The sequence below is a fragment of the Sebastes umbrosus genome, chromosome 20, assembly GCF_015220745.1.
Source record: "Sebastes umbrosus isolate fSebUmb1 chromosome 20, fSebUmb1.pri, whole genome shotgun sequence".
Taxonomy (NCBI): Eukaryota; Metazoa; Chordata; class Actinopteri; order Perciformes; family Sebastidae; genus Sebastes; species Sebastes umbrosus.
This window is the reverse complement of record NC_051288.1, coordinates 24,404,032-24,419,022: the sequence shown is the minus strand read 5'-3', so window position 1 is coordinate 24,419,022 and position 14,991 is coordinate 24,404,032. Positions and strand designations below refer to the sequence as shown.

General features: G+C 39.1%; 1 protein-coding gene and 1 long non-coding RNA gene across 3 annotated transcripts; one reads left to right on the top strand and one right to left on the bottom strand.

Moving 5' to 3' along the window:
- Positions 1 to 913: 913 nt before the first annotated feature.
- Positions 914 to 1,809, bottom strand: LOC119479268. The gene is made up of 2 exons (XR_005204651.1): positions 1,387 to 1,809; positions 914 to 1,045 (listed from the first exon to the last, which is right to left on the bottom strand). It is a non-coding gene; the product is annotated as an uncharacterized LOC119479268 (long non-coding RNA).
- Positions 1,810 to 2,774: 965 nt separating this feature from the next.
- Positions 2,775 to 13,241, top strand: tap2t (transporter associated with antigen processing, subunit type t, teleost specific). 2 transcript variants are annotated; one of them, XM_037754653.1, is made up of 12 exons: positions 2,775 to 2,871; positions 3,864 to 4,407; positions 4,828 to 4,942; positions 5,080 to 5,210; positions 5,913 to 6,118; positions 6,589 to 6,786; positions 7,513 to 7,641; positions 7,733 to 7,921; positions 8,014 to 8,187; positions 10,860 to 11,019; positions 11,788 to 11,924; positions 12,021 to 12,206. In XM_037754653.1, the coding sequence occupies exons 2-12, from the start codon at positions 3,903 to 3,905 to the stop codon at positions 12,204 to 12,206; spliced, it is 2,130 nt and encodes a 709-aa protein (XP_037610581.1). In that variant the 5' UTR covers positions 2,775 to 2,871; positions 3,864 to 3,902. The 2 variants fall into 2 exon arrangements, with proteins under 2 accessions (XP_037610581.1, XP_037610580.1); XM_037754652.1 differs by lacking the exon at positions 2,775 to 2,871 and having other exon boundaries at positions 3,903 to 4,407; positions 12,021 to 13,241.
- Positions 13,242 to 14,991: the final 1,750 nt, after the last annotated feature.

Genomic DNA, 14,991 nt, shown 5'->3' with positions numbered 1-14,991 from the left:
TCTCAGAAGGAGGCGGGGTCACGCGTCATCAACGCGTCATCAGTCACACTGCGCATGTGTTATACCCTGTGGTCTTAATGCTCAGGCTGATCGGAATCATTAAAAATATTCCTGAATCCGGATCATGGTCCGGATCGCCACCAAAATCTAATGGATTGTTCATTGTGCCACACCCCACCCCTCCAAATTTAATTCAAATCCATTGCGGACTTTTGGAGTAATCCTGCTAACGGACAAACCAACAAACAAACCAACGCACCAACGCCGGTGAAAACATAACCTTCTTCGGCATTGGCGGAAGTGACTAACCAGCATCTCCCGTGTTCTGCGAGGTAAAATTACAGGTTTTTTTCAATGGAGTCTGGTGGCTTTGACGAGAGCATAGCTGGACAGTTCCCCAGCAGAAAGGGCTGTCTGACGGCGAGGTAAAGCAGTGAAAATATTGTAAATTTAGTGTACACTGATATAGATTTTTGTTTAACATTTTTTTCCATGCTTTCTGTCCATCTCTGCTGTAGATCAAAAATCAGAAATGCCAAATTGAAATAGATTCTAAAACACTAGAAAGTAGGGCTGTCCTCTCTTTGTCGAATACAGTGCTGGTACTCCTGTCTGATTCTCCAAACTTGCCTCGTGCCGATTGCCATCTACTGTAAATAATACAGTAGACTAAGTACCTCATATTACACCACTTCAAAACACTCAAACTATCCCTTTAATACTCCTCAGTTCAGTGCCTCACCATTAGATAACAATCAGCACATTAAGGCCCCTCATCATTACTGTTGACATTGGGTCCGCTCCAAACCCAGACTGGCACGGCGCCCGTTTGTGCCCGTTTGGTTTCCATTTCAATGCAGCACATGCTGCTTGCACAAAACAGGCCACAAATATATATATTTTTGTGAGACAAATGGGACACAAAACGTCACTTAAACAGGAGGACAAGGTGCATTTGTTGGGGGGGACTATTTTTTGTGGCGGATTAATCCACATTTGGTGCTCAAGTGAGTATTAGTGGCAGCAGGACGGTGTATAAAATAAACTACAGTGTGTGTGTGTTCATGGTGATGAAGGAACATGTGACACAGTGAGGCTCATTGATGTGTTTTTAATGGAGCTCTATGATACAGAGGAAGACAATAGATATTGTTAGTAGATACATTCATGATATTTTTGTGGAAAGATATAGAATATCACCAGACTTATCCTTTAATTAGACGTTAAAAAGACGTGTTACAGTAGGCCTTTAATCAGTCAGAACAGCATATAGAAGATAATAGTGTTTTGACATCTTAAATATCTTTAAAGTAGAATTATTATTTTTTTTTATGTGTTGTGAAGACATTAAACGCAGCATGCTGAGCATATTACACCCATGTTGACGAGTAACGGGTTGCTTTACACATCATTGAATCTGTTTGTCATGTAGAAAATGAATATATGTACTGTATAACCAGTAATTAATCATCTTTTTTAGTGTTTCACACGCTTTTCATTTCTTAATGGAACAGTGCCTTTTTATAGAGCCGGTGCATTTACAGCCACGGGGATAAAACCTAAACCCTTTCAGGAGGAGAGAAGCAGACGGTTTCATGTCGTCTGCAGGTCTCAAACTGTTCATCAGAGGAATGTTTGACACTGAGGAGTTTTATGACACTGTAACCGAGTTTACCGTCAGCTAGTAGAGATTTTAATGTGACTGACTGATCTTTTGATAAATGAACTGTGACTGAAAAATACATTTATGAACTGTGTTGCAGTAAATAAAAAGTGAGAGGATTTATTAGTAAACTTAAAGAGTCTTGCTTTGGGCCAAATTATACCTTTATTATAAATTCTTTATTTATACATTATGATCAGGGGAAAAAAATAAATGTTTGAATATCAAAGTTGTCTTTGTTGTGTTTGTTTTAAGTGTGAATCCAAACTTTTATTTTGTGCTTACATGCTCTCATTAAATGCACTATTAAAATCTGTAACATCTGCTGATAGACTCACAAACATACCAACCCCACATACAGAATAATAATAATAATAAAATAATAATAATAATAATAATAATAATAATAATAATAATAATAATAATAATAAAATAATAATAATAATAATAAAATAAAAAAACTGGGATTGTTTTTTCTTTCTTTTTTTTTATTTTCATCACAAACAGACAAAAAAACAAAAAGTAACATCTGCAGACAGACTCACAAACATACCAACCCCACATACAGAATAATAATAATAATAATAATAATAATAATAATAATGATAATAATAATAATAATAATAAAATAAAAAAACTGGGATTGTTTTTTCTTTCTTTTTTTTCTTTTCATCACAAACAGACAAAAAAACAAAAAGTAACATCTGCAGACAGACTCACAAACAAACCAACCCCACATACAGAATAATAATAATAATAAAAAATAATAATAATACAAATAAAAAATAAAAATAATAACTAAAAAAAAAGCTGTGATTGTTAAAAGTGAGTATCAATCTTTGCTAGTATGATATCTGGAATATGTTTTGAGTTCTTCAGGAACACAGATGTAAACTGCTGACATCTCGTGGCCATAATGTATAATGACGGAAATAGGTAAAAACAAGGCTTATTGAAAGAGGTTAGGACAGTCTTGAGAAAGGGGTACAACGCATGCGCAGTGTAACTGCTCAATTTCGAGCGCAGCCGACCAGATTTTACTGCGCATGTGTCGTACCCTGATATATGTCACTGTGATGACGCGCGACGTCTCCTCTTTTAACCCTCCTTGGGTTAAAGTAGAAACACTAAATTTGAAACTAAAACTAAACTGACTGTAGCTGTTAGCTGTTAGCTGTAGCTGTGGACTGAGAGGAGAAACACTGACGGTATGTCTTCAACATTAACCTCCATAACATCACATATAGAGACATATTAATGTGCGACAGGTTTATGTACGTTACTGAACGCTGAGTGTTAAACAGCAGCGAGACAGAAGAGAGTGTAATGTGTTTAACAGCTGTTAATAAAGCTACTAGCTAACACTAGCTAGATACAGTCACGTTAACATGAAGTGGTGAATGAGCTAATGTAGATATAACGTTAATGAAGTGATGAGGTAACAGGATTTAATGTGTTGGTGATGTTTGTCCATGCATGCTGTGGAAAACATCAGCTAATGTTACCTAACTAACTGTTAATAGTTCTCTTATGGTGGTCAGCCTTGGTTCATGCTGGTAGATATACTATACCATATATATATATACCTGTTTTAATCATGCTTTTTATTGTTTCCTTAAGAAAAAAGACTACAACAAACAAACAAAATAACAAATCTAAAAACAAACTGTACAAAAACGAAGTAGAGAAAAAAGGTAGTAATAATAATAAATAAAAAATATAAATAAAACATATAAAATAAACATCTATATATATTTATGAATAACATAAATAAATAAATATTAATGATAATAATAAATAAATAAATATTAATGTTAATAATAAATAAATAAAACAGATAAATTAATAAAATATATGTGGTCTCGCCACCCGCACAGGATAGATAAAGAGTACATACTGTGTGTTTAAGGCACATTTACAAAATAATGAATAAAACAATATAAAAATAATTTAATAATATTAATATAATTAAATAAAATATTAAAACATGTGGTTAATACTCGTATTCATGTACTCAAGCCCTGTTTGTTGAGTACAATTTACAGCTACTTGTACGTTACTTAAGTTTTCTTATGCCACTTTATTCTTCTACCTCACCACATTTCAGAGGGAAATATTGTACTTAATTAGAGTACTTGTACTTTGTTAATTTCCACCACTGGCTTCACCATTGTTATAACAGAAATATTTGTTGTTGTAGGATCAGATTCCTGCAGTCTCACCATCCACCAAAGGAAAAATGAGGGAAGTGGCAGCATGTGGATTAATCATTCTAGTATTCGACGCGGTGCTGTGTTTGGCACTGTGGGCCGGACTGGTGCTGCTGGAGTGCTCCAGTTGTGGTGGGCTGGCTGGTGTGTGGGCCTTTGGAGCAGTGAAGTGGGCCATTCTCTGTGTTTTCACCTCTAATCTGACCGATGGAAAGCCAGAGGGTGTGCTCCGCAGGTTGGTGGCACTCCTCTGCCTTCTTTCTCCCATGTTTGAAAGTGGACGGTTCCTCATGGCGCCTCCCTCGGAGCCCTACACAGGACCATCTCCTGACCTCAACATGCTGCTCCTGGGCCCCATGTCCTCGTCGCTGGCCTGTGTGGTTTGGGAAAAGGGCCTCTGTGGTGAATCAAAGATGAAGAAGGACAACATTAAACTGGATGCAAGGCGACTGCTTGCAAGGACGCTGAAATACTTCAAACCAGACACCTTTTACCTGATTGCAGCTTTCACTTTCCTCATCTTAGGTGTCATCTGTAAGTGAAATATTGACATTCTACAGGACACATTTTATTTCATATTGTTCACCTGCATATACTGTATGCCTTAAACTATTAAAGGATACAGTTTTGTTTTTTTTACCATCTCTCAATACTTTCTAACTTCCCTGACGTCTCTGTAGCACTCAGCCTCACGCCAATTGGTTCCTACTGATGTAAAATCATTTAAAATGGGTCACAAATATTCAGTTGAATCTTTAGAAAAGGCTCAGTAATATCCTAAAACAGCTGGACACTGTAGGTGTGAGCAAGTGTTACTCAAAGAGGAGTAAAATGTACATGTTTGTATCTGTTTGAAAGCTTAGTTATTATTAAAATGAAGACTTACATCAAAGAAGAACTGTATATATAATTACCTGTTTACTTAATCTGTGTCTTATTCCTCTTTCCTGACAGGCGATACATTCATCCCATGGTATCAGGGGAAGGTCATTGATATGCTAGGAGGTCAAGTACTTCAAACCAGCTTCTGTTATGCAATTGGACAGCTGGCTCTTGTCTCTCTTGGAAGGTAATGAAATAAAACTTTTTGTATATATTGTAGTCAACAACAACATCATTGCTAATCACCTGTCTGATTAGAAAAATGTTATTTGTTCCAGTGATGTGAAACATAAACTGTCATTTTTAATGTCTCCATCTGAACAGCGCTCTGTTCTCTGGCTCAAGAGGAGGCATATTTATGTGCACTCTGGCCCGACTGAACAAGAGACTGAAGCATCTGCTGTTTCACTCCCTCCTGCAGCAGGAAGTGCACTTCTTTGAGGAGAACAACCCTGGTGAGAACAACATACTGTAGTAAACATAACATGTCTGTTGATATGTTTCAGGGATGCAGTGAGTACACTACATGGCAAGTATGTGGACACACTAACATATGCCGCATTTGCCGCAAGAGCATCAGTGAGGTCCAACACTGATGTTGGTGATCATGTCTGGCTCACAGTCTAGCTGATCCCAAAGGTGTTGGATGAGGTTGAAGTCAGGGCTTTGCAGACCAATCAAGTTCTTTCACACCAAACTGGGAAACCATTTATTCATGGAGCTGGCTTTGTGCACGAGGGTCATTAGCCCGATCACAATATCCACCCTAAAGCCCAGGACACACCAACCCGACATCAGAAAACTAGCGGCGATGAAGGCCGCCTGTTGCGTCGCCTCACAATGCCTTTTTTTAGGCCAACAAGTTGCACTCGAACAAACCGCAAAGACTACAGCCACTTCCGTTTCTCCTCTTGTGCACTGATTCGTTTAAGCTGAGCCGCCAATCAGAGTCATTTCATTCACCGACAGTCTCCACCCGCCGATTCAACATGCTGAATCGGCGTGTCATGTTGAAACAGGAAAGGGATAAATACCAATTGTCGCCACAATGTTGGAAGAAAATAATTGCATGCTTTACCTCCATTATCTGTAACAAACATTGAAACTCTGCAGAGAATGCTCTTGAACGTGACCTTTTTCTCCCTTTCACCACTCAGGACGTCTCTCCTCCCGCCTGCACTCTGATGTGGACAGGATGGGCCGCGCGGTAGCACTGAACGCCAACGCGGTGGTTCGCAGCACAGTCAAAACCTGCCTCATGCTCACCATGATGTTGGGACTGTCCTGGGAGCTCACTCTGCTCACCTGCATAGAGATGCCACTCATGGCCATGCTGCAGAATAAATACAGCACCTTGTCCAAGGTAAGGTGTGATGAGATTGACTACTTTAAATAGAGTAGAAAACAGGGCTGGTATAGTGTTGCTTTACTCATCATCATGTTTTGTTTGTTTGGTTGCTATTTTGGTTGTCTTGCAAAAGTATTCGGCCAAAAAAAAGGGGATGTGAGGCATCGTCACAGTCGGCCTTCATCGCCGCTAGTTCCTTGATGTCAGCTTGGTGTGTCTGGGCCTTTTAAGGATACAAACAGGACCTCAGTAGTTGAAGGATTTTGTTTCTCCAAAGCATGAAAACTAGTTTGATCTTCAAATGTGCTGGAATATGAGAATTGTCTTAAAGTAACGCAAAATGTGACACCAAAGATAAGAAGGAACTGAGAAATGATGTGCAGCACAGGTCAAGAAGAAGACCTGAACCTGTGCTGATGTCCCGAGTGCAGCATCAGTCTGCTCATGTGCGGTTTCTTGTTACTGACTCAGTCTTTGTCAAACAGGAGCTGAAAGATCAGATCCAGGAATGCGAAGCTCAGAACAAGGAGCTGGCTCACCAGACGATCAGCGGGATTCGCACCGTCCGGGGCTTCAAGGCAGAGAAAGATGAACTGAGGAGGTATACCAAGGCTCTGGACCACATGTGCGATGTGAAGAAACGTTCAGGAATCTACAGCGCAATCTTCCTCATAATACGGAGGGTAAGGTGGCAGCGGTGTACATCCAGGAATCAGTTGAATTATATAGGAAGCAGGAGAATGTGTTAACCTTTAAATTCATTGTATGGAGGCCCATTTCCACCAGGAAAAGAAAAAATATATGAAAAGTAAAATTAGGGATGATAGAAATAAAAATAGGCATGGTCAGGCAACACGTTTTTGGCCATAACTCAAGTCAGTCAATGACGGTATAAAACAGTCACTAAAATATGTTTTCAAAAAGCAGGAATCGCTTCAACCACAAGAAGTCCTTGAGCATACAGTCATGAATGAGAGCAAAAAAAATATTAAGCTGACGGGTCCAGCAGTATGCTAGATTAGCTGTGGACAGACAGACACAGAAATGTTAACACACACACAACCGAATACATAATCTCCTGTCTTTAACTTGGAAAGTCAAAATTATGAGAAGTCCAAATCTTGACTTTGCATCTGATAATTCTGACTGAAAAAGTCTAAATTGTGACATCTCATAATTTTGATTTACCATGAGTATTTTATATTTGTCTTTTCTAACATTTCATCTATTTTTAAAAAATTTTCCTGGCAGGAATGGTCTTCCGTACATACTGTACTATATGTGCCGCTCCAATTATGTTAAATAAAACGTTTAGTTTGGCCCATGTTTTTTAGGAGCATGTGTGATTTCTGTTGCTTGATATGTATTTTAACTACAATGTGAGTAATTCTCTCTATGTTTCCATGTAGCTGGTGAGTATGGGGATAAAGGTACTTATGCTGGTTCAGGCCCGCGGTCTCATCTCGTCGGGTCACCTCACCATCGGCAGCCTCGTGACCTTCTTCTTGTACCAGAAGCCCATGTCACAAAATTTAAGGGTGAGCTGAGTTACAGATATTTCACACGGCAGAATCTCTTCTATGTAATTGAGTAGTAAAACTTATAATGCCTGTTGTATTTTTGTCACAGGAGATCATGTATTGCTATGGAGAGACGCTGTCCACAGTTGGAGTCATTTCCAAAGTCTTCAGTTATCTCGACAGAATACCAAAGTGTGAGAAGGAGGGAGAGTTAGCTCCGAAGAAGCTGGAGGGAAGAATTGTTTTCCAAAATGTCACCTTTGCGTATCCCTCGGCTCCTGACAAACCAGCTCTGAAGGTAATATTCACAGACTGAAAGTAATAGTTTTGTGTCCTACAGCATCATTATGTTTAGAATGGATTAAACATGAATCTAAATGTTCTGTACAGTCAGTTTCTCTGGAACTTCAACCGGGGAAGGTGACAGCCCTGGTGGGTCCTTCTGGCAGCGGAAAGACGTCCTGTGTCAGCCTCCTGAAGAGGCTGTACGAACCTCAAGAGGGGCAGATCCTGCTGGATGGAAAACCGCTGCACCATTACAAACACAAATACCTCCATCAAAAGGTACATTTGGCTCCGTGGAAGGAGGCTTAAAGGGACAGTTTGTAGGATTATGCGACATCTAGTGGTGTGGTTGCAGAAACCAACAAGATTAGAAGATAGATTTGTGGTATTTTTATTTACTTATAGCCCAGGGGTCAGCAACCTTTACTATCAAAAGAGCCATTTTAGGCAAATAAAAAAAAATCTGTCTGGAGCTGCAAAACATTTGAGCATTGTGATGAAGGTAACACAGTTTATAGTCTAAGTATATAGTATATAAGTCCAATGCAGTGAGGGCCCAAGTGCAAATGTACGACGGAGTATTAGGGCCACATTGAGGGAAAAAAAAGTCGTAATATTACGAGAATAAAGTCATAAGTTTACGAGAAAAAAAGAAAATAACACGTACAATTACTACTTTATAATATTATGACTTTATTCTCGAAGTTTCAAATTTATTTTTTTTCCTAAATGTGGCCCTAATACTCCGTCGTACCATAGACCTACAACAATGATAAATTTAAGTTATTCATTTCCACACATTTTTTAAAAAATCCACAGGGAGCCACTGGAGAAGGGTAAAGAGCCGCATGTGGCTCCGGACCTGCAGGTTGCAGACTAAGGCAGGTTGTTATAGCCTAATAACATCGGACACTCCTTGTCCATATACAATTAAATATGCACTCTCTGTTAAGTCATGTAAACAAACCACGCACCTATCAGCTGTGTGCTCAAGATCAGACCGAAGACGTAGGCACGTGAAAGATGGGCGACAACTTCACTACTCAGCCGTTCCTCGTCCGTTTTAGCGCTTTCAAAGTGAGTGACAGGAATAAACAGAAACGTCTGACATAAATTCAGCTCAAAACAGCGCACTTCCTCATCGCTCGCAGCAAGTGAGGACATTGCAGTAGAAAACAATATTTGCTTGGGTTGCATTCTGTTTGGAGGGTGTAATATGTAGGTGACACGCAGCATCCCAATACAGTAGACCTCTCCGTGTTGTACACATTACATTCCCTCTAGATTTTTTTTGTGAACCCGCAACCGTGAAGTTCAAACTCCCCCTATGCGACCGACCGAATACAGTATTTGTTTTGGGAACTTTCAACAGGATATGGTGAGCAGAGCGGGTGTAGTAGGCAGCAGATGTAGTTTGCAACAAGAGACACAAGTAGAGGGGGGGACAGACCACTGAGGGTTTTGATCCAATGAATGTTAAGACGGGTTTGTAAAGATGGCCAGTTGACAGAGGAATAAAGAGTGCAGTGGTCATCAACATCAAGCTTCTGGAGTGCAAGCCGATCTAAATATAACATCACCAGAGTCTAACATGGGAAGGATGGTCATTTGAGTTTAGCAGAGGGAGTGAAAGTAGAGCACGTTCTATACAAGAAGCCAAGTTTCGATTTGATCTCAGACTGCAGCCTGCTGATATGATATGAGGAGGAGTGCTGTCCAGCCAGATACCCAAGTATTTATCTTCAGTGACATGGCCTTAAATAGCCCCGTCGAGTGTGGTGATATCTCGGACTGAGAGGGGCGTAGGACCCTTTCCTGCTGAACTACACGATCTTTGACTTGGTGGTATTTAGCAGGAGGTTGAGGGTGGAGAAGGCCTGTTGGACGGAGGAAGGAAGCTATCCTGAAGTGATTTAAATATAACATCTGTGGATGGAAAAGCTGTTCCTATCAGGAATTCTTGACAGCCACGTCTGCTTGGCAAAAAGAACTACAAAAGTGTCAAGAAGCTGGCAGCAAAATGGCTGCACCATCGCTGGTGGTTAACATCTAAACAAAGTTAAAAATTAACACTAATACAATAAATTCAGCTAATTACACAGGAGCTATACTAAGTTTGGGCGATTGGACAAATATATCATCACTGTTTTTTTTGGGCGATTTTTGTCATTTTATTTTGCTAATTTTTAAAGGTGCTAAATGTGAGATTGGGAGCATTTCTTTTGCCTCTGCACGGCTCTCAATACGACGACAGCTGAGCCGGCGGCTCGGCGCTAACGGCGCTAACATTGAAACAACAGCTGTTTAGCCTGTTCTTACAGCTTATTGCTTAGCAAACATTTCATAGTCATTTATTTTGTTTACTTGAAGAAGAGTAGCCTAGAGGCTGTAATGTTACAGTAAAATTAGATTTTCACATTACCGACGGCAGATGTCAGCGGGACTTACCCTCCTCCTGTGCACGCTGCACGTGCACGCTGCACACACACACACACACACACCTGCACAAATATATCGCCGGTTGTTGGGCTGATGGTGGCCGGCTGGAAATGTTAACATATCGCCCCACCCTAACCTGTACACTGTTTGTTTATATCTGGTTTCATTTGTTAACAAACAGCTACATGTAACATTAAACAAGACTACTAGGAGTCTGCAGCCATGCTAGCGGCTCTGTGAAGCTGTACTTAGGCACAGCTAAATGCTAACTTCACCTGCTAACATGCTCACAGTGTGTTAACATGCTGGTGTATAGCAGGTATAATGGTAACTATCTTACTTTAGTGTGTTTATTTGCTTTATTTGTATCAATAAGTGTTTTTTTTTTCACTTTCTAATCATACAAACATTAAAAAAATATATATATTTGCACCAGATGAAATCCATAAATTCCAATCCTGTCCACCAGCCCTGCACTAATACTAGTGTATGTTTCAACTTCATGTGTTTAGATGGCCCTGGTATCCCAGAATCCCGTGCTGTTTTCTGGTTCACTGAGATACAACATTGAGTACGGCCTGCAGGACTGCACCATTGAGAAGGTGAAGGAAGCTGCAAAGAAGGCCAACGCAGACGGCTTCATCTCTGGACTGGAGAACGAATACGACACAGGTACGGAAATGGGGATAGATATATAGACATATAATATATAGATATAATGTAGATATAGACATAGAGTACATCTAATACCATACAAGACTCATTAAAACAATCAGTTCTGAATGCCGCAAATACAGCCTTTGTTTTTTAATGATATCCTATTTTAGGGCGATTTTAACCGTCTAATATCATTGTTTTATTGTTGTTTTTATTGTCCATTTAATGCCACTAAGATGTCTTAGTTAGTATGTACCTTTTTGTTGATTTAATAGTCCATTTGATGCATGAGTAGTATGCTTATTGGCACTATAGTATGATGCAGAATGAGGCAAAATGATAGCTGCTTTCTTTTCATCTTATGCTTGAGACATATTTATAAATAAAGCTTAACTTACATCAACATTGTAGGACACACATTAAATAGATTTTGTAAAAAAACAAAAAGCTGCTGCAACAGACAAGTCTGTAAATGTGTAAAAGAAATGTGACATAAACTTTTTACAGATTAATTTTGTGTAGCTAAAGCTTGTAGAGAGAGATGCACTGTGTACTGTGTAATGGAAACTGTAACAGACATATGGTTGGAAAGTAGTTAAATATTAACTTTTAACAGACAATGACAGCAGATGTGATGTGAGGAAAGTCTTTATTTATAGTTTAAAGAGGTGTCCGGCTGGTGGCTGGAGATATTTCAGTAATGATTGACTGATTGATTTGTGTTTTTTTTTAATACGTTTTTATTATCTGAATAATCTTTATGTCCGTGTTTCGTCTTTACAGATATAGGGGAATGTGGTGGCTCACTTTCAGATGGACAGAAGCAGTGCATCGCTATCGTCAGAGCTCTGGTTCGAGAGCCGCAGGTCATTATACTGGATGAAGCTACCAGCAAACTGGATGTTGACGTGCAGTATGCTGTAAGTAAAAAAAATAACCACTAACGACCTTTACCACTCACTGAGAAGATGTCCTGTTTTTCTCAGTTCAGTATCATTGTAAATTGAATATTTCAGGTGCTGCAGGAGGTTCTGGCTTGTGGTCAAACGGTCCTGGTGGTGGCTCATCAGCTGAAGACTGTGGAGAAGGCGGATCACATCATCTTCATGGAGAAGGGAGCGGTCGTGGAGGAGGGGACGCACCAAGAACTCATGGCCAAGAGAGGACGCTACCATCGTCTGAAAGAGGAGCTGTTTAATTAAATGAACATATAATTGGCTAATCCCCCCCGTCTAGACTGCAAATGTTATCAGACGTGTTTTTCATTCGCACGTCTCACACAACAGATACGCTCTCATTTTAATCTATACACCGGCTACCTATACGCCATCTCAGCTCCGTAGCCACGAAAATAGTTCACCGAAATGTGACGCCCCTTCTATTGAATCACCCTGCCATTCTACCAGAATGCATTGCACAGCTGCTTACAAAGGCAATGTATGTGAACCGTAAAGGACGGAGGCTGTGGACACGTACCATCACTCAGTCACCCAGTGTTTTTTTTGAGTTTGTAGGGCTGGTCTGCTGCGGTCCAGACAAAAAAAGGTCTGTCCTGAGGCATTTATCCTGACTCTGGGGAAGTGTGAAAAACAGTAAAATTCCCCCAAACTACCGTATCTCTGAGCTAATCTTTTACTGAAATCACACACATTTAGGCTATTCTATGTGATCTTCTTTTGATAACCAATGTTATATATTTCCCTTCCATTCACTGAGCCTCCCCTGAAACCTCTGCTCTAGTGAGATTATAAATTAATTTATTCGATATTAATGTGGTTATTGAGGTATATTTTTAGGGCGAGGCAGTTAAACTCCACCTGAAAAGCAAATACTGTGGCCACAAGTGATAGTTATTGCTGATATGATTTTAAATAATAGAACATTTAGTAGAAGAATTAGTCATATCAGCTGCACAGCTACAGCTATGTCTGTACAGTTAGCTACTGGTTATACTAGACTGTAGCTGCACAGCCATTGAGTGTATTTACTGAACAAAGATGTGCTTTTTTTACGACTTAAAGTTTAATTTCCGAGGAACTAGGGATGCACCAATACAACTTTTTCAGTCCCAATACCGATAGCGATACCTGGGCTTTGGGTGTCGGCCGATGCTGAGTACCGATCCGATACCAGTGTTTAACTAATAAGCTGTATGTCTCACTGTGTGGAAGTGAATGGGATCATTCTCTTATGTACATTTAGTGATATGTTTTTTATTATTAAAATAATAAATCGTATACCAGCAACTTGGTAAAAAATCTTCAAAATGAACAGAAATTTAAGTGTATACCTTTTTTAATGCAATGCATAACAAATTGGTCAAAACTTAAACAGGAATTAAAATTACAGTATATAATGTATATACATCCAGTATCGGTGCATCCCTAAGAGCAGGGGTCAGCAACCTGCGGCTGCGGAGCCACATGTGGCTCTTTAGCTCCTCTCCAGTGGCACTCTGGATTTTTTTTTTAATTAATGGAAATGAACAACTAACATTTTGTTTACGTTGTCATTTCTATTTATCATTGTTGTAGGTCTATGGTACGGCGGTATGACGGAGTATTAGGGACACATTGCGGAAGTCATGATATTACGATAAAAAAAGTCGTAATATTATGAGAATAAAGTCAGAAGTTTAAGAGAAAAAAGTCATAATATTAGTTTATATATATGTATAGTAGTAGTAATTTTACGTGTTATGAAGGAATTCCCCTCAGGGAGTCGTCACCTTCATGCGTGTTGGTTTATCTTCTAAGCAGCTGCAAGCTCAGAGTAAATCATAAACAAATACAAGTAAGTTTAAAGCATAATCAGTATCAATTTATTCCGAAGATATACTCATCAAAGTTGCACAGAGTTATTACAGAAGTTCTGGATTCATCAATGTGTCCCTGATACCATGCAACACGGTTGTCAGTTCGTAGAGAATGAACCCCGATCTCTGCTATACATTTAACTTTATACACAGCAGGCTCACCCTGGGGGAGGGGTCAGGCTTTTAGCAGAACCAATACTTTTCCATCCTATGTCTGACTCCATCTTTTACAACCTTGGGTCTGCACGAACATCCTGTCCCTTCCCCCTTCCGGTTTTACCCCCAATGCCCTTTTGACCTTGCAACTGCTCTTTGTACAGGCCCACTCAACATTCCATCACGAGATAATCCAGGTGATCATTCTTGCCCCGTCTTACATTAGTCAATTATCTGTAGACAGTCTAAGCCTAGTATTTAACACCAAACTCGCTAAACTCACAACATAATTAAGTTTGTTACACAACAACAGTTTTATCATGATATATTTCCAACAGTTATCAGGTTATAAGTTATGATTTTATTCTGGTAATATTATGACTTTTTCTCGTAAAGTTATGACTTTATTCTTGTTATATTATGACTTTTTTTCTCGTAAAGTTATGACTTTATTCTAGAAATCAAAGATTTTTTTATTCTGATTGATTTGATTCTAGACTGATTTTTATTTTTATTTTTGCCTTAAATGTCTCTTTTGATAGTAAAGGTTGCTGACCCCTGCCTAAGAGAAAGACTATGTTTTGTTTTTGGTGACCAATAATTTTGTAAAAAGATTTCCTCCACCACTGATTTTGATACTACTTTGTTTTTGATGATATTTTGTACTTTTACTTGAGTAAAATGTTGAATGTTGAACCTGCATTGTTGCATTTCTACATCTGAGAATCCTTTTGTTTGCCTTTTTGTGTTTTATTGATTTAGTTTGTTAGTAGAGGTATGGATCTTGTTTGGATGTTGATGGATGTGCATATTTGTTTAACAGTTTAACAGTGAAGGAGGAGGCATCTTGAAATTAATTTGCATATCAGGCTTTTTTCAATAAGAGTGGAGGAGTGGATGTTTTTTTTTTTTTTTTTTTTTAATAATGATTAGAAGCAAACTTTTATTACTCCAAACAGAGTATTTCTGTGTTTTAAAAGATGTGTTTCAGCATTATTACCAGTGTGCATGTGATT

Excerpts from the sequence above, each read along its gene's own strand:
- tap2t (XM_037754652.1), top strand. The coding sequence starts at position 3,903 with ATGAGGGAAGTGGCAGCATGTGGATTAATCATTCTAGTATTCGACGCG. Across the intron at positions 4,943-5,079 it reads GCTCTTGTCTCTCTTGGAAG|CGCTCTGTTCTCTGGCTCAA; the intron begins GTAATGAAATAA and ends CCATCTGAACAG. Across the intron at positions 8,188-10,859 it reads ACAAATACCTCCATCAAAAG|ATGGCCCTGGTATCCCAGAA; the intron begins GTACATTTGGCT and ends TCATGTGTTTAG.